The sequence below is a fragment of the Protopterus annectens genome, chromosome 2.part1 (assembly GCF_019279795.1).
Source record: "Protopterus annectens isolate FY-2018-M chromosome 2.part1, PAN1.0, whole genome shotgun sequence".
Lineage (NCBI taxonomy): Eukaryota > Metazoa > Chordata > Ceratodontiformes > Protopteridae > Protopterus > Protopterus annectens.
Window position 1 is genome coordinate 1,879,126,017 of NC_056729.1, and position 18,478 is coordinate 1,879,144,494.

Below are 18,478 nucleotides of genomic sequence, written 5' to 3' on the forward strand. Positions count from 1 at the left end.
TGTAACTTCTACTGCTGCACTGTAATCTCTCTAAAAACTATGTATATGTTTTCTGTCCTTTTGGCTTGCTGTCTTTCTGTCTTTTATTATATGTCATTTTAACCTTGTTGGAGCTTTTCTCCCCGGGACTCCGCTGAAAATGGACATGTATCCAGTCGGACTATCCCGGTCAACAAATGTAAAATAAAATAAATAAATAAAATAAACTTATCCAATCTGAGATTGTTTTAGATATTGATGCTTTTATATACTTTTCTATATCGGGAAAGTTTAATCCTCCCTGTTTCCATGGTCTGATATGATGTATTAAAGCTATTCTGTTTCTTTTGGGAAACCATAAAAAATTTATTAGGCATGAATTTACTTCTTTAAGTATATTCCTTTCTGGTAACAGTTGTATTGCCAAAGCTATATATAGGATCTTGGGCAGTAAAACCATTTTTATTAACTGTAGTCTATCTTCAAACGTTAATATTATTTTATTCCATTTTTCCACAGAGATTTTGGTTGTATTGATGACATTATTATAGTTTGTTGCGACTAATTCATTATTATCCTTGCATAACTCAATTCCTAGATATTTTAAGGTAGATTCTTGTTTCCCTATTATGTTATCCCCCTTAGTCTGCAGTTCTTTTTTTATTTAAAAATAACAATTTTGATTTATTGAAATGGAGTCCTGAAGTCATATGAAATTTGTCAATTAATATATCAAATTCTTCTAATGTCTCTTTTGTATTAGATAATGTTAGTAATATGTCATCAGCAAATAGCATTACTTTAGAATTGTATTGTTCATAAACATCTATTCCTTTGATTTTTATATTGTTACGAATTGAATCTGTCAGTATTTCTTTAGCCATAGCAAATAGAATCTGTGACATGGGACATCCTTGTTTAGTGCCTTTTGTTATATGTATAGATTCAGAGGTAAAAGGACCTAACTTGACATAGGCTAAATTATTTGTATATATATTATTTAGGAGATGAACAAAGGATGCAAGAAATTCAAATAGCATTAGGATTTTGAATAAATAGTCTCACTTTAGGGAATCAAAGACTTTCCCTATATCTAAGCCAGTTATGAGTGTTTCTTTATTTTCTTTATTAACATAATCTATAAGAACAGTTATCATTTTAGTGATGTTAAGTTGTCAATCTCGCCTTCATTCTTGCTGGATGGGTCCGGAGCCGATCATCGGCTCCGACTTGGCCTTATACTAAAGCTCGAGAGCTATTTACCGGCTTGAGGCCCTCCCCCTATCCCACAATGCTAGGCATCAGATACCCAGATCTCGTTTGCCGCTTCAGCTACGAGGTTGCGTTTTTACCGGCTCTAGGTTATATAACTCTTTTCTACTGTTATATTATATGTTTTATTATATATATATATATATATATATATATATATATATATATATATATAGTTTTTTCTTATTAGATTTTGTCTCTTAGTGTTTCCCTTTCTAAACCCTTGAGAAACCCCCTTTTAAAAAACTCTTTTACTGTAGTTTTTCAGAGTTCCCCCCTCCCCCCACCCGTTAGGGTAGCGTTGATTTTTCTTATATATATTCTACCCTCTAGGGTTAGTTGTATATAATCAGTAGTGTTTTTATTCTTATTCTACTACATTTTATATATTTTCTACTTTATAGTGATAGTTAGATATATTTAGTAGTATTATTTATATTACTACTATATTGTTGGTGTTGTTAGTTTTTTACTAGTGCGTGTGTGTGTAGTGTTTAAAGCATTAGTTACCTGTTCCCTTGGTATTCATTATGTCTAAGGATATTAAGGTCTCATGTTTCAAGAAGTGTGACTCGTGCTGTCAGAAGATGTCTCTGACAGAAGGTCACACTTCTTGTGTGTATTGTTTGGGCCCCCTACACCTGCAGGACTCTTGTGCGGTCTGTCATGCCTTCAGTCCCAGAGTCCTGCAGGAGCGTAGGAACAAACTTATTTTGAGGGGCTTGCTTAAGTCTGAAGGGTCCCCGACTAAGCCTTCGTCGGGTAAACCCTCCAAGCCAGCTAAGCTGTCGGCTCCCTGTTCAGAGCCGTCGCCGAGCGGAGCTTCTGCCTCCTCTTCGATTCCGGCTGGAACCGACACTTCGAGACCTCAGTCGGCTCCGGCCTTAGAATCGGAGCCTTCTGTGAGCTGAAAACGCTCGAGGTCTCCCTCTTTGGAGTCCGTTCGTTCGACTCCGAGGTCTCCGTTACTACAGTCGGAGCGGAGCCATAGGTCCCACTCCTCTCGGTCCTCCAGGCTGTCTGATCACGACCTCGAGAGGGTGGTCAGTAGGTTCTTAAAGTCGCAGGCACTGACCCAAATGTTGACTAGCCCTTCTCAACAGACTGTGGCTATCCCTGTATCTTCATCAGTTCCTTCTCTGACTCTACCACTGTGTTCGGAGCCGGAGCTCGTTGGGGCTCGAATCGGAGGAGAGTCGGAGCCGATACCACACATTTTGGCTCCATCGTTGGCTCCAATCTCTTCATTGGTTCTGTCCATAGAGGGATCAAGGCGTCGAGACTTCCTCTTCGTCTCCGAAGGGGCTAGTGGCATCGCAACCTTGTCCAACCCCGTTCTCCCTCTCGGTGCCTCGGCGCAGGTGAGCTCGGCCCCATCAGCCTCGGAGCCATCACTCTCGGTGCCAGGAGGGGTTCTCATCTCTTCGGAGCTGGGACCTTCCTCTCTGCCTGATAGGGGCGCCTTCGAGGTCATGAGGAGCGTACTGACTCCTGGGTCGGATCCACGATCAGCCCCTTCGGCTCCTCCCCCCATGGTGCCTGCTTCGGTCTCTGTCCACCCTCCTGACCCCAAGCGTGGAGAACAAATTCTCCAGGTCGCCCCACTGGGGGTATCTTCCTCTTCCGAGGCCTCCCCCGATCATTCGGAGGAGTCACCTCGGAAGAAAACATGTAAGAGGAAACATGTTGACTCCCCCGAGTCAGTCACGTCTGACACCGACTTGGAGGATTCGGAAGGGTCCCCAAGGTCTCCCTCTGAGGATGTTTCCTTTTCAGACATCCTGGAGATCCTTAAGCAGAGGGGAAATTGGACTGCCCTTAAACCTTCCGAGGATGAGACGGTGTACCTGGACGCGTTTGGTTTTCACCCTTCCACCTCCTGGATGTCTCCGCCTTTTGACCTGCTCATGGAAGTGGTTGCTCAGAAGGCGTGGACAGCCCCGGACTCAGTGGAACCAACTCCCCGTTGGCCTGCTAAATTTATTACAGCCCCATCAGATAAACAGTTTCTAGCTAAGGGGGTCCCAGTTGATGCCATGGTGGTGGCAGCGGCCACTAAGAAGGAGTTGGCTGACCCTTTGGTACCTGTACATCCTCCTAATAAAGAGTTTAGGACAATGGACAGGTACGGGAAGCGGATATTCTCTTCTGCGACCTTTGCTATGCGGTCGCTGAATTATCTGTGCCATTTCACCTGACTTCAGAGAGATCTTCTCAAAAAACTGGGTGATACCCTTCAGGATCCATTGGCTAAGGAGTCTCAGGATAAGGTTAACTCTCAGCTGGCGACTTTAAGTTCCATAGTTAACTTCTCCATGCGGCTCATTTCTCATGCGGCTGATGGTGCGAGTAGGGCTGCAGGTTTAGGCGTGGCTTTGAGAAGACACGCCTGGATGCGGTTATGTAACTTTGCTGACCCCTTTAAGGCATCCTTCACCAATACCCCCTTTGATGGTTCGGCTTTGTTTGGACCACAGGTGAAGGATACACTTACCAGGTGTGAGCAGGAAGGCAAGACTCTCTCTGCCGTGGGAGTCCGTTTTTCTACTCCCTCCAGACCATATCCCAAAGGTCAGAAGAGTGGAAAAATGTGGTTTCGTAAACCCCAGGGAGTCGTGCCTGACACACGTGGTGATTTTTCCTCCAGGGGCAGAGGAGGAAACAATAATAGACCGCCGCCCCAGGGGCAGAGGGGATCCGCAAAATCAGGGTAGCAGAGAATCTTTCTCTGACAAACCCTTCCAGCACCCCTGAGGGGCTGCCCGATTGTCCACCTTCGGAGGCAGTCGGGGGAAGATTGTCACTGTACCCAGAAGCCTGGCAACTCCTCACTCAAGACTGATGGGTACAGTCTATCATATCTGAAGGTTACAAAATTCCCTTTGTCCGCACCCCTGTACAAACAAACAGATCCCTTCCAGATGTCCCACCCGCTGTACGGGATCAAGCAGTTCTAGAAATTTCAAAACTGCTAAGAAAAAGGGCCATCCAGCCAGTCCCAGCAGACCAGCAAGGATCCGGAATTTACTCAAGGTTCTTTTTGGTACCAAAAAAGACAGGGGACTAGAGACCCATTTTGGATCTCAGCAGATTAAACAAGTCTGTTCAAAGAACGATGTTCCGGATGGTCACGCTCCAGTCCATTCTACCCTTCTTGGGTCAGGACAATTGGATGTGCTCCATAGACCTTCAGGATGCGTACTGCCATATAAAAATGGACAGGCGTTCCAGAAGGTTTCTCCGCTTCCGGCTGGGGGCCAGTCACTATCAATTCAGAGCCCTGCCCTATGGTCTCACCACGGCCCCCAGGGTGTTCACCAAATGCATGGCAGTGGTTATGGCTCACCTGAGACGACAGGGATTCCAGGTGTTTCCATATCTAGACGACTGGCTCCTTAACTGCTTCCACCAGGCATCAGCTATTGCGAGCTTGGGACTATACTATTCAGACTTGTTCCGAGCTAGGTATAGCAATAAATTTCGAAAAGTCTGCATTGTCACCTTGTCAGTCTATAACCTTTATAGGCACAGAATTAAATACAAAAGATCTATCTGCAAAACTTCCTCCAGACAGAGTATCAGGCATTCGCCAACATGTACAGATCCTACTACAGTGCAAGACGATTCAGGCCAGATTTGTACTAAAGACATTGGGTCTCATGGCAGCAGCGATCATTTTAGTCCCCCTGGCTCGTTTTCACATGCGGATCCTCCAGTGGATGCTGTTTACCCAATGGTCCTTTCAACAACTTCCAATGTCCCACAGGATAATAATCACTCAAACATGCAAAGACCACCTGGCTTGGTGGATGGTCTCCCCTCTAGTTCTCCAGGGCAGAACGTTTGTTCTTCCTCCTCCTGTTGCCACGGTGACCATGGATGCCTCCCTGATCGGGTGGGGGGGACATTTTCAGGGCAGGACTGTCCAGGGCTCTTGGCAACCCCTAGAATACCACCTGCACATAAATGTCTTTGAGATGAGAGCGGTACTTTTAGCGTTGCAAGCTCTTCAGGACTCTCTACCTACTGGGACTATTGCAGTTCAGACGGACAATATGTCTGTAGTGTGGTACATCAACAAGCAGGGCGGAACCAGGTCCTATCCCTTATGTCGAGAAGCACTCAGACTCTGGCAGTGGGCGATCTCTTCCCAACGGTTTCTGATAGCAACGCACATCCCCGGGAAGTCCAACGTCATAGCGGACAGGCTAAGCAGAGCCATTCTCATGCCTCACGAGTGGTCTCTTAATCAGTTAGTAGCGGACAAGATTTTCCGCAGATGGGGTCAACCTTGCTGTGACCTTTTTGCAACCCCTCTCAACAGCAAGTGCGAAGACTTCTTCACTCTCTTTCCCCTCCCTGGCCATTCCCCCAGAGACGCTCTAGTACACGATTGGCCCCGGGGTCTCCTATATGCATTTCCGCCTTTTCCCTTAATTCCCAAACTGATTCAGAAAGCAACCGCTTTGGGTTCCAGGATGATCCTCATTGCCCCTTACTGGCCTCGACAAATTTGGTTCCCATTCCTGCATCGTCACCTTCTGGAGCAGCCCTGGAGGCTGGACCCAGTGCCAGACCTGTTAGTCCATCAGTCGGGCGGGCTGCACCAATCCCTTCAATCACTCAACCTCACAGCTTGGTTGCTCCACTTCCAACCCTAGCCAGGCTTCCGCATATTTCTCAGCCAGTGCGTGAAATCATCCTTTCTTCACACAAATCTACTACCAGAAAAACGTATGCTAATAAGTGGAGATGCTTCTCCTTCTGGGCGGAGGCCAGAAATATAGATCCTTTTACAGCCCCTGTCCACAGTGTTCTGGATTTTTTTGGCAGAGCTTTTTTGAGCGGGCTCCTCTTCTGCCACCATTAGTGTCCAATTGGCTGCTATCGCTAATTTTCACGCTGGCCTGTCAGAGACCAGCATTATGTCCCATAAACTTTGTAAAGCCTTTCTTAAAGGGACTGTTTTGCTGAGGCCTCCGGTTAGTGATCCCCCGTCTCTGTGGGATTTGAATCTGATATTAACTTCACTGATTCTCCCTCCTTTTGAACCTGTGGGCCACTTGTTCCTTAAAATTGCTCTCCTCTTCTTAGTAGCTATCACCTCAGCTAGAAGAGTATCAGAACTTAAAGCCCTCTGTATTCGTCCTCCCTATCTTGTTTTTCACAAAGATAGAGTTTCACTCAGAACTAATCCCTCCTTTTTACCCAAGATTCCTTCTGAGACAAACCTGAATCAGGCCATTGATCTTCCTGTCTTTTTTCCTAACTATTTAAACAGAGCTGAACAAAAGCTACATTATTTGGATGTTCACAGGCAATTACGTTTCTATTTAGATAGGACAAAACAAACTAGGAAGTCGGACCAACTCTTCCTGTCCTATGCTGAGGGCAAGCAGGGCCTGCCAGTGTCTAAAGTATCTTTATCTAGATGGTTGGCCTCTATCATTTCCTTCATTTACCAACTAAGACATAAAGAACTCCCTACAAAACCAAAATCTCATTCCACCAGAGCGTTAGCTACGTCAGTAGCTTTTCAAGCAAGACTTCCAATGGAATCTATTTGTGCCGCAGCCATATGGCCCACTCCTCATACCTTTATTTCTCATTACAAGTTGGATATGACCTCAGGAGTCGGGCTGAGTTTGGTTCCACTGTGCTCAATAGTCTATTCTGATGAGCCACCCAGGGCTAAGGTTCTAGGGACGCTGTCCCATCCAGCAAGAATGAAGGCGAGATTGACAACTTAACATTAAGAAGTTATGTACCTACCATAACGTTCCATGTTAGTTGTCTTCTTCTCACCTTCTTTCTTGCGTCCCACCCTCCACCCCCCTAGCCTGGACAGACCGAGATGAATCCTTCTGAGGCCTTATTCCTTGCTTGACTATTTCCTAGGTTATGTCCTCCTCAGTTGTTACCACTGTAGGTAAACTTTGTAATAGGGACAGGGTGTCTCCATGGTGTTAGCTATACCAAATGAGATCTGGGTATCTGACGCCTAGCATTGTGGGATAGGGGGATGGCCTCGAGCTGGTAAATTGCTCTCGAGCTTTAGTATAAGGCCGAGTCGGAGCCGAGGATCGGCTCCGGACCCATCCAGCAAGAAAGAAGGCGAAAAGAAGACAACTAAACATGGAACGTTATGGTAGGTACATAACTTCTTATTGTCATCTGTGTCTATGATATATAAATCCAGTTTGATCTGTTAGTTAATATTGTCATAAATATCTTACTGTCATTATTTAATAATGATATAGGTCTATATGAGGTACAGAGGTTTGGGGATTTATTTTCCTTTAGGATTGGTGTGATTAAGGAATATCTCCAAGAGGGTGGTATTAAAGCTTGTAGCTGAATTTTTAACAGAGTTTTATGGAAGAAGGATAGTATCTTTGAAGGAAAAAGTTTATATTTTTCCATGTTTATGCCATCTATACCTGGATCTTTATTATTTTTTACCCTCTTTTATTGTATCTGTAATGTCTTTGTAGGATATGAGTGCTTACAGATCTAGTTTTAATTTTTCTTGTATTTTTTTATATTAGAACATTTTTTCATCTAGATTTAATTGATCGATATGTATATTTTCGTTTTGGAAATGTTCCATATAGTGATTTCTGTAGGCATCAAGAATGTCACCTATATCCGAGATATTTTTCCCTTTCTTTTCATGGAAGATGCTTTTAATGTTATTAGCTTTTGATTGTATTTTGATTCTTGTGGATAAATTATGTAGATATTTGGGAGAAATGGCCAAGGTATTAATTTTTAGTTTTTCTAAAGCTAACCTAGTTTTATGTGTTAGAATTTCGTTGTATTTATTGTTTAATACTTCTACTTTCTTTTTCATCTCCAAATGATTTTGATTTTTTTCCTCTTTTACTGACAAAAATTTGGATGGTAGATCTAATAATTCAGAATACCATTCTCTGATTTTTTTTTATATCAAGTTAGGGTTTTACCATATATGTAAGCTTTTAATGAGTCCCATATCATTATTTTATTTATCTTTGTGGTGTAATTAATATCTAAGAAGAACTGTAATTCACATAATAACCAGGGTTTGAACTCTTTATTTTAGTTATATATGCTGGAATTCTGGAGTTAAAGATTATTGGTTTGTACCCATTTTGAAGTTTTAGTATCAGTGAATTGTGGTCTGAAAAGGGGCAGGGAGTAACTGAGACATTAATGATTTTAGACTGTAAGTCATGGGCAGCAAATATTTTATCTATTCTAGTTTGGGTACCTGATCTGTGATCTTGATGGGAAAACAACAAAGATTTATCTTCTTTAAATTTGAAAGTATCTACAAGATGAAATGATTCTACCCACTTGTTTAAAGCTTTTCATACATCAGATGTATAGGGCGGCCACGGTGGTGCAGCGGTTAACGTTGCCCACACACAGCAAGAGGTTCTCCAGTTCGATTCTCGGCTGGGGTGCCTTCTGTGTGGAGTCTGCATGTCCTCCCTGTGGTCGCGTGGGTTTCCTCTGGGTGCTCCGGTTTCCTCCCACATTCCAAAGACATGCAGTAGGTGGATTGGACACTCTAAATTGGCCCTAGGTGTGAGTGTGTGCGTGCCTTCTGTGGAAGGTTGGGCACCGGGCTGGCAACTCGACACAGTAAAACTCCACTGCCAGTCACGAGCGGACAGATGATCCGCTGTGGCGACCCCTAACTGGGAAAAAGCCGAAAGAAGAAGAAGATACAGCAGATGTATGCAGCTGTCTTTTATTTGTAGTTTTTCAGAAATGTCAGATATACAGTTAAAATCTCCTCCTAATATTAAGTTGCCTTTATAATTATTGGAAATGAAATCCAAGTATTTTTTTAACAGTTCCTGTTCCAATACCTGGGAACCAGTATAGATTGGCTAGGGTCCATATTCTGTTATTATATTTAACTATTACTAATGCCATAAGGCCTTCTTTATCTTCATACTTATAAATGATTTCAGGGTTAATCACATTTGTTTTCCATAAAATTGTTGCCCCTTTTGTTTTTGTCTTGTAAGTGGATTGCACCAATGTCATATATTCTTTAGGATTCCATTTGTAATTGTCATTTGTTTTGAAATTAGTTTCTTGAAGGAAGACAATTTGTGCTTTGTTCAGTTTTAAATATTTCAGTAGATTTGATCACTTGCTAGGCTTGTTTAACCCACTGGTATTTAAAGATAATAAAGTTAAATCCATCTTAGGTTATTTAGACTATGTATGTTTTGTTTTATTGTGACTATTAAACATTTTCCTCTGATAACTATGTTGTTGCCTTTCGGCTTTTCTCGGTTAGGGGTCGCCACAGCGGAACTCCGTTCCACTAATAATTGGCAGTAGATTTTCATGAACACTGAGGTGCCAGCTCGACGTTCAACCTTCAACAAAGGCACGCCCATTTACGCATGTCTTTTGAGCGCCCACCCAACCGCGGGGAGGACATGCAGACTCCACACAGAAGGCACTCCCCGCACTCCAGCTGAGAATTGAACGCGAGAACCTCTTGCTGTGAGGCAACAATGTTACCGCTGCAACACGCTTTTAAAGGAAATTATCAGTTTTATACTTTGAGTGTTTACCAATAAAGTAATGTTTTGGTCAGGCATACTAAAAATGTTTTTGTGAAATAAATTTAAATTAATAAATGTTAAAACTAAGAAATGTCTATTTTCTGAGAGGCAGGGTGTTAATCTATGCCACTGTATACTATCTCACAAACAGGGGACCTGTCTGTATCACTGTCTGATATGTCAGGGACAGGGCACTTGTCCATATCACTGACTGTTGTCTCAGAGGCAGGGTGTCTATCTGTACCATAATGTCTCACAAGCAGGGGACCTGTCTGTAATATTGTTTGATATGTCAGGGACAGGGGACTTGTCAGTATCACCATCTGCTGTCCTAGAGGAAGGGCATCTGTCTGCATCATTGCATATTACTTCAGAGGCAGTGCACTTTTCGTACCACTCTCTGCTGCCTCAGAAGTAGGACATATGTGTGTATCAGTGTCTACTGCAGTGAAGGCTTGGTATCATTAGATCACCCAGTTTTCCCTCAGAGCAAGAAGTTTGTCTGTGCCACCAGTTTTCTGGATACTGAACATCTGTCTTTCCACCAGATGTTATCTTGGAGATAAATGCTGGTGCCCTTAAAACTGCACAGGCCCCTTTTTCAGAATCTCATTACTTCAGTTGATGCCAAAAGATTTCTATGTAACAAAAATAAATAAAATTTGGTTTTAAAGCAATCTTGAGTCTCCACCTGGTGAGAGTATCTGACTTCAGCATTTTGATTAGTTACCTTCTGAGGAATCTACTTATTTTAACCCTCTGAACTTGCCTTCTTTTTCCCTGGGAATGAAACTTTGCTTTGTACCTTTAAAGCCCCTACCCTGTAGCACCTTTCCTGGCTTGCTGCATTGTCTTAATTGCATGACATGGTCCTGGGTCTCTCCTGTCTCCTTCCCATTTATCTATAGTTTTGTGCTGCTTGTACATTCCTTGCTATAAAGAAATGTTTTTATTCTGCACTATTCACCTTAATTGTTTGGCAAATCATATAAACTGTTATTACCCTAACACACTTTTTGGTAGATTTTTGGTAACCATTTCATTGTCGCAAAGAATTCGTAAATGTATTTTTATTTATTTATTTATTAACTAGGTAAACCCACATATATCTGTTTTAAGAGTGACCTGGGATTATTGCCAAATTAAGCGACTTACTCAGATGTGGTAAATGGAGATTGAGCGGTATCAAACCTAAGATTACAAAATGAAGCTGATTAGCAGTTTATATCTTTAACTCTCTACTTTAAACTGACAGACATTGTCAATATTGTTTTCTTTTCTTCCCTCTATTCTGCTAAACAGCAACTATAGCTTGTCAAATTAAATTCTGAAGGGTCATTGTTAATGAAGATTAGGACTACTATACAGCTGTTTATAATATAAAGATTTCACCTGCAAACATTTATGATTAGTAAATGTTGAATAACTAAAAATTGTAGCATTTACCTTAGTTAAATAAGATAAAAATAAGCAAGGCTGTCCATCATACTTGTGAGCCTCGGGGCATCTACTATCAATATATCAAATAAAAAAAGAGTAATTTATTTTAACTTGAGTAACTAAAAAGAATAGCTTTTTTGATAGTTAGTAGAGCAGCATTATGTGAGTTTGCTGTAAGGCACATAGAAGCTCTGACATTCTGTACTGTAATAATACACCATAGTTAATTTTTTTAAGGTTTGTCATATCTGGTAAATGTACTTACCCCGTTGTCATGACATCGAGCAATGCATTCATACAGTTCTGTGAATGAAGCATTCTGGCACCTGCGTTCTTTACAGACCTGAAAAGAAAGGGAATACATTAACTGGCCGAATACTTGCAAGGGAGAAATACAGTATTACAAATTTTTTAAAGCACATTTTCAAGTACAACACAAAGATAAAAAGCTTGCTGGATGAGGGAAGGGGGAGTAAAGCCTGACCAAGTTGCACATGCAAACTTCAGTACAATGCTTTCTATGAAGCAGGGAGCAGGTTTGCCTAAGCTCATGTATGTCTGTGAGGTCATTAGTATTTCATTATGCACTCCTCAAAAGTATCTGCTGCCTTTTATAATTAGGTTCAGATCTGGTGATGCCTTGATGCGAAAAAAAAAAAAAAACATGTCTTGCTAATCATGTGGCAGAAGGTGAATGGAGGAATCAGGTTGTAAAATAATACTGTTTGTTCTTATCTTCCATAGTTTCTTTTTCTTCAATGTTCTACATGTGGGTAAAAAGTAATCAATGCCTTTAAATTTCTAAATTAGGCCTCTGACCTCTAAACCCAGTCATGCCTTACCTGTGTTAATTTTACTAACTGTGTGCCTTATGTTAAGTTGAAAAAAACCAAAAAAAATCTGCAGTGTGGAGGGTGTGAAGTTCACTCTTTAAAATACGTTATGCACCTAGTTCACTAATAAAAATCAAACTATAAAATATGCACTACAAAATAATAAAATAGTAAGTAGTCCACAGTTGAGTTAAAATGGAATATCCTTTATTTATTGCTCTTAACAGAACCACCCTCTGTAACCACTTCCTTGCTCAAAATTACCTGATTATATATAAATAATGAAGGTCTTTAACGCTTTTCATTATACTCAACTAAGATTGCTGTTTGTGTGTTTCAGTAAAGGATATCCAATTTTGGCTGATAAACTGCCAGGCTTGAATGCCTATCTTCCACTCAAAACATCGTAAACTGAAGCATTGAATTGTGATTGGGTAATTTGATCATGAGAGTGTTGTTTGCTGACTTATGAGACTTATGATGTAGAAGGTGTGGTCCCAATACTATCATCTGATTGGCTGTTGGAGTATATTAAGGAGTTAAGGTTTGTGAACGTTGATCTGATGAAGGAAGTTTCTGAAAGCACGTATCCATTTTATATTTGTGCATGTTTTTGACCATACATGTGATTAAATACACATTTTATGTTTTTAACTATCTGAGTTTTGGTGGGTCTTTTTTATCATTTTGACTAATGTTCATTTGTTGGTCCTCAAAGGACTCTTATCCTTTGTTAGTTGGTTTGTTTTTACAAATTTTGTAACTTAGCTAAAGAAGGACATGCAGTTATCCTTCACTTCAGAAGCTAATCTTCATTCATGGGCTGCTTTACTGGTCCTTAGAGTGCTTTTCAGTTTCTTAGTGACATTTCTCATACTGTCTTCATTTGGAGGAGTTCTGGTCTTACTGTACAGTTCAATGTGTTTTTCTCTTGTTATAACATTTATTTATGTTGACTGAACACTTAAAGTTTGATTTTAAATGTCCTATTACAGTTGTCTCAAATTTTCGTAGATGGCACTGCTAGAGCAATGCATTTGTATAAGTGGGCATAAAACTCCTTAGTGACCATTGTGTTGGGGTCAGTGGTGGTGAAGTCATGGAATAAGTTGAGAGATTTCATCATATAATTTTATAAGGTTCATCCTTCTGAAATCCTTAAATACAGAGCCAATATTTTCAGGGGGTATGGTGGTGCTGAGAGGAAATATCATGAGTTTATGTTCTAGCTTAACTGGTGAAAGAAACACTAGGTGAATGGAACAGGTAGTGGCAATATTTGTGAGGACCAGATAAAGAATATTTTGGTCTATAGTGAGTTTGCTAACTTTTTGATCCATGGAATTTCATGAGCATACCGTACATGAGAGATATAGGTACTGTAGTCTGTGGCAGGGTAATTGTTACCTAGAATTATAGAGCAGTTGCTTATAAGAGTTTTTTTCTGAAACTTACAGGAATCTTGTATGATCATTTATAGATGTGGATGGGGTTCTGAAGCATTGTTCAGATCATATCTACAATGGTACCTCCTGTTCCAATCCTAGTGACATTGTCAACATGTTGGCCTAAAGGTTTGCTACATATTTATGAATTTATAACCCTTCCATCAGGACTGGGTCAGAGACTGCCCTATAACCCAGGCACAGGTTGCCCCTTAGCAACCTGTAGGAGGCAGAATACAGTGATAGGGCTTTTAGTCTTTTGGCGCAAGATTTGTTTTGTATGACCTGCAATATCTGAAGTAGTTAACTTAATTTGATCAGCAACCTGTGGGTTTTGGATCTGACACAGATCCGAGCCAGCAGCATACCAAGCAAAAAGATCGCAGCTCCAAGCTCGTCTCCCCTACCCATACAGCACTGCAACCTCCTTCCAATCCTCAGATCTCGTTTGCCACGGCTTTGCCAGCACGGGTTTTTCAAACTTTATTGGTCTGTATGTGCCCCCCTTACACAAGGCGCCTCCCGGAAGTCACACCCGCTCAGAGTGAGGCCACAGCTTTGGAAATACAAAAGCTGCTAGAAAAAAGAGCCATCCAGCAGGTGCCCCTGACCAGTCCGGATCAGGCTTCTATTCCAGGTTCTTTTTGGTGCCAAAAAAGATAGGGGTCCTAAGGCCGATTCTCGACCTATCAGCAATGAACCTGTTCTTTGCCAAGGAAAAGTTCTGGATGGTCACACTCCAATCCATCCTGCCCTTCTTACAGGAGCAAGACTGGTTATGCTCGATAGACCTCAAGGATGCGTACTACCATATCCTGATGGACAGGCGATCCAGGAGGTTCCTCCGCTTTCGGCTAGGGGCCAGTCATTATCAATTCAGGGTCCTACCCTTCGGTCTCACCACAGCTCCCAGAGTGTTCACCAAGGTCATGGCAGTTGTAGCAGCCCACCAGAGACTTCAAGGCATTCAGGTCTTCCCATACCTGGACGACTGGCTCCTCACCGCTTCCACCAGGCATCTACTCTTACTAGCCAGAGATTTCTTTCTCCAGATATCACCTTGGCTGGGGATCACCATAAATCTCAGGAAGTCTTCCCTACAACCTGTTCAAGTGTTAGACTTCATAGGGGCGAGAATAGATTCTCTTCAGGCCAGGGCATTTTTGACTCCAGACAGACTACACAGCCTGGCACTTCATGTGTTGGCGCTTCTGCAGTCCCCTGCACCCCCAGCAGAATTGGTCCTGAGAGCCTTAGGGTCCATGGCAGCAGCTATCAACCTGATCCCTTGTGCTCTTCTGCATATGAGAATTTTACAGCGGACGTTGCAAGTTCAGTGGTCGATACTACATCAACCTCTAGATTTTCCGATCTCTCTGAGCAGAGTGTGCAGAAATTCTCTCGTGTGGTGGTTCCGATCCCGGGATTTGCAGGAGGGACATCACTTTGTTTCACCCCAACCCCAAGCCACGGTGACCACGGATGCCTCTCGCCTAGGGTGGGGTGGGGGCAATGTTTGGGCAGGACTGTCCAAGGCACATGGACTCAAACCGAGACCGTTCTGCATATAAATGTTCTAGAGATGAGAGCGGTCCTTGTAGCGTTGCAGGCCCTTCATGCTTATCTTCCTCTGGGAATTATTGGGATCCAGTCAGACAATATGTCAATGGTCTGGTATATCAACAAACAGTGGGGAACCAAGTCTTATTCCCTTTGTCGAGAAGTCATAAGAGTTTGGGAATGGGCGATCTCCACCAACCGCTTTCTGATAGCAACGCACATTCCGGGTCAGTCCAACATCTTGGCAGACAAATTGAGCAGAACTATCCTTTCTCCCTATGAGTGGTCTCTGAACCCTTGTGTAGTGGAACAGATCTTCCTCAAGTGGGGTCAGCCTTGCTGCGATCTCTTCGCATCGCCATCCAACGCGAATTGCAGCAAATTTTTCGCTGTAATCCCCCCGAGGGGGGAAGCCCCAGAGACGCTCTTGTTCATGCTTGGCCACCTGGTCTTCTTTATGCATATCCCTCACTCCCGCTCATGACAAAATTCTTACAGAAAGCTCATTGGTTGGGGAGCAAAATTATCCTCATAGCCCCATTCTGGCCTCTTCAAGTCTGGTTTCCCTGCCTACGGTCTCATCTCATAGCTCCACCCTGGATCTTGGATCCCATCCTGGATCTGATTCGTCATCCCTCGGGAATGCTTCCTCCGAACCTGGACAGCCTGAAGCTCACAGCTTGGCTCCTCCAGTTCCACTAGTTGCTAGGACTCCCAGTATCTCTTCCCCTGTTAAATCCATCTTGGTTGCGGCACATAAATCCTCTACCAGGAAAATTTACTGTAGCAAACTGAGACGTTTCTCCATTTGGTCTTCACAGAAAAATCTGGATCCTTTTACCGCTCCGATCCCAGCGGTATTAGACTTTTTGTCTCATGAAAACTCAAAAACTCAAGAAAACAAACCAAATAAACAAAAAAACAAAGCTTTAGGAAGCGACCCACTCAAATTAAACATAAAGGTTATTTGATAATATTATTATTTAATAATGTTAGCACACGCTTTCGGAGAGCCCAATGTCTCTCCTTCCTCAGACAAAAAGATAATTACATGAATACAATTTAAAACAAGATTTATACGCATCTGAACCAATTAATTATGCTAAAAAGATGCAATTAAAATCAATTGAAATAACCACACAGTAAAACCGGAAACAACTACTAATTCAGAATAACACACTTCAGCTAATACCAATCCAAAACTAATACTGTTATACAAACAACCAAAAAGCAAATAACTTTTAATTATATATAAAAAGTAAATGTGAAAAGGTGCAAAATAAAAAACAAACATTTAAAAACCATTTAAAACCTATATCACCTTTTCAAAGAAAGTTTTTTTGGAATGCAACTAATAGAGACATGGTCGTTCAGACCAGGTTACATGTAGGCAGCAGTGCGGATTTGCCAAAAAAGTTCATCAATTTCCAGCCGATTCTGCCAAGGACCACCCCTAATGTCAAAATTAATTTTCTTAAGAACAGTGAACTTAAAATGGTGGTCTGGAAATTCACTAATATGCCTAGACAGAGCGTTGTTAAGATTGCGTCTATTTATGGCGTACACATGTTCATAGATGCGCTGCTTCACTTTCCTTTTGGTCTTACCAATGTAAAATGCAGCGCATCTCTGGCAGACAGCTACATAAACCACATCTTAAACCAATTTAAAACTCCTAGCGCTTACAATCCTCCTCTACAAGAGACTTAACGTCTGTTTGAAAAAATGTGTAAATATGACTTTATGGCTTTACCGGCGAATAAGTTGCATTTGGACAAACAAGGTCTTAATATTACTAAGTCCCAGCGGGATTTCATCACAATGCTACAGAATTGCAACATAAGAGTTATGAAGCCCGATAAGGGGGGCGGTTTGGTTTTTATGGATTATTTTTTGTATGTTGAAAAAATGTCAATGCTTTTGAATACCGACTTTTACGCATTGGTGACAATTAACAAAGTTAATTCCAAGATAAGAAATATCGTTGAGGATTTGTTTTTAGAGAGGGTCATTGATACAGATGTGTATCAGTATTTGATGACGTTAGCTCCCAAGCTGCCTGTTCTTTTCGGCATCCCTAAAATCCTTAAATCCATTCACGATCCCCCCCTTTCAGCCTATCGTAGATGGCCGGGGCTCCATAACCTATGCTTGTGCAAAGTTTGTTGACATTGTTTTAAAACCTTTGTTAGATCAAGAATCCCAGATTTGTAAGGATTCCTGGAGTTTTCTCCAGGATGTTGGTAAAATTCCATTTGGCAAGGAGTGATGGTTTTTAACCATAGACATTAAAGATTTATATACTGTAATCCCCCAAGATTTGGGTATCCAATGGGTTGGAGAATTTCTAAGGCACAAGAAGGTGGATGACAGCACTATTTACGTGGTGGAAACACTCTTAGAAATTGTTTTAAATTCCAACTTTATGCTATTTGATGGTAATATTTATCTACAAAAATCAGGGGTAGCAATGGGTTCGCCATGTGGTGGGAGCTTTGCCAGTTGTGTGTTGGCTTATTGGGAAAAGACATTTTTGTTTTCCAATGCACTGTTTGATGAATGTGTCGCCTGGTACACTCGATACCAGGACGACATGTTCTTAATTTGGAAAGCACCACCATCCCGTGTTCCCCTGTTTATAGACAGTATCTCTAGCATGACAAAAATTTTTTTAGAGTTCACTTATAACTTACAAGAGTCTAGTATTAATTATTTAGACATTTTATTGATTAAGGACTCAGTCAATTTGAAATGTAAGAGTGTTATCTATAGAAAACCCACTTATTCTAATTCATTTCTCCACTTCACTAGTTGCCACCCTAACCATCAAAAGAAAGCTGTTGTGAAAGGGCAGATGGTTAGGGCGGCCAGGATGATATCTGATGAGGATGATTTCCTAGTGGAGTGTGAGCATTTGAGTGCCATGTTTCTCAACAGGGGGTATCCTTTTCGGTTTGTATTAGATATTAAATCTGAAGTTATTTACAAAAGACAGTCCGGCTTTTACAAACCAATTTTATCTGGGAATTGCAATTTCCTTCCCGGAGAAGAGTTTATGTCTAACATGACTCAAATTAACAACAATACTAGGGATTTTATAAGTACTAGATTTTTGTGCACATTCAGCTTGGATCATTTTGAGATTAGGAATGTGCTCAACAAGAATTGGGCTCTCATTGCCGAAGACCTTTACCTATTTAGTAAGTTAGGAGATAGTCCAAAAATTACCTTTAAGAGAGGTTATAATTTGAAGGCACTTTTTGAGGCTAAGCCCAAATTTGGGGGTTACCATAATTTCGGGATGACCAAATGTGGGGCATGTAGGCAGTGCAAGTATGTGTGTACTGACCCTAAAGTAAAGTTTAGGGATCAAATG

At 41.6% G+C, this 18,478-nt stretch overlaps 1 protein-coding gene across 1 annotated transcript in view; it reads right to left on the reverse strand.

Annotated features, from left to right (window-relative positions):
• The window catches only part of LOC122794677 (disintegrin and metalloproteinase domain-containing protein 33-like), a 2,280,125-nt gene that overhangs the window by 377,250 nt on the left and 1,884,397 nt on the right, over positions 1–18,478 (reverse strand). The window contains exon 17 of the mRNA XM_044063306.1: positions 11,530–11,607. Coding sequence (XP_043919241.1) covers positions 11,530–11,607 — 78 coding nt within the window. The remainder of the gene's footprint in view (positions 1–11,529; positions 11,608–18,478) is intronic.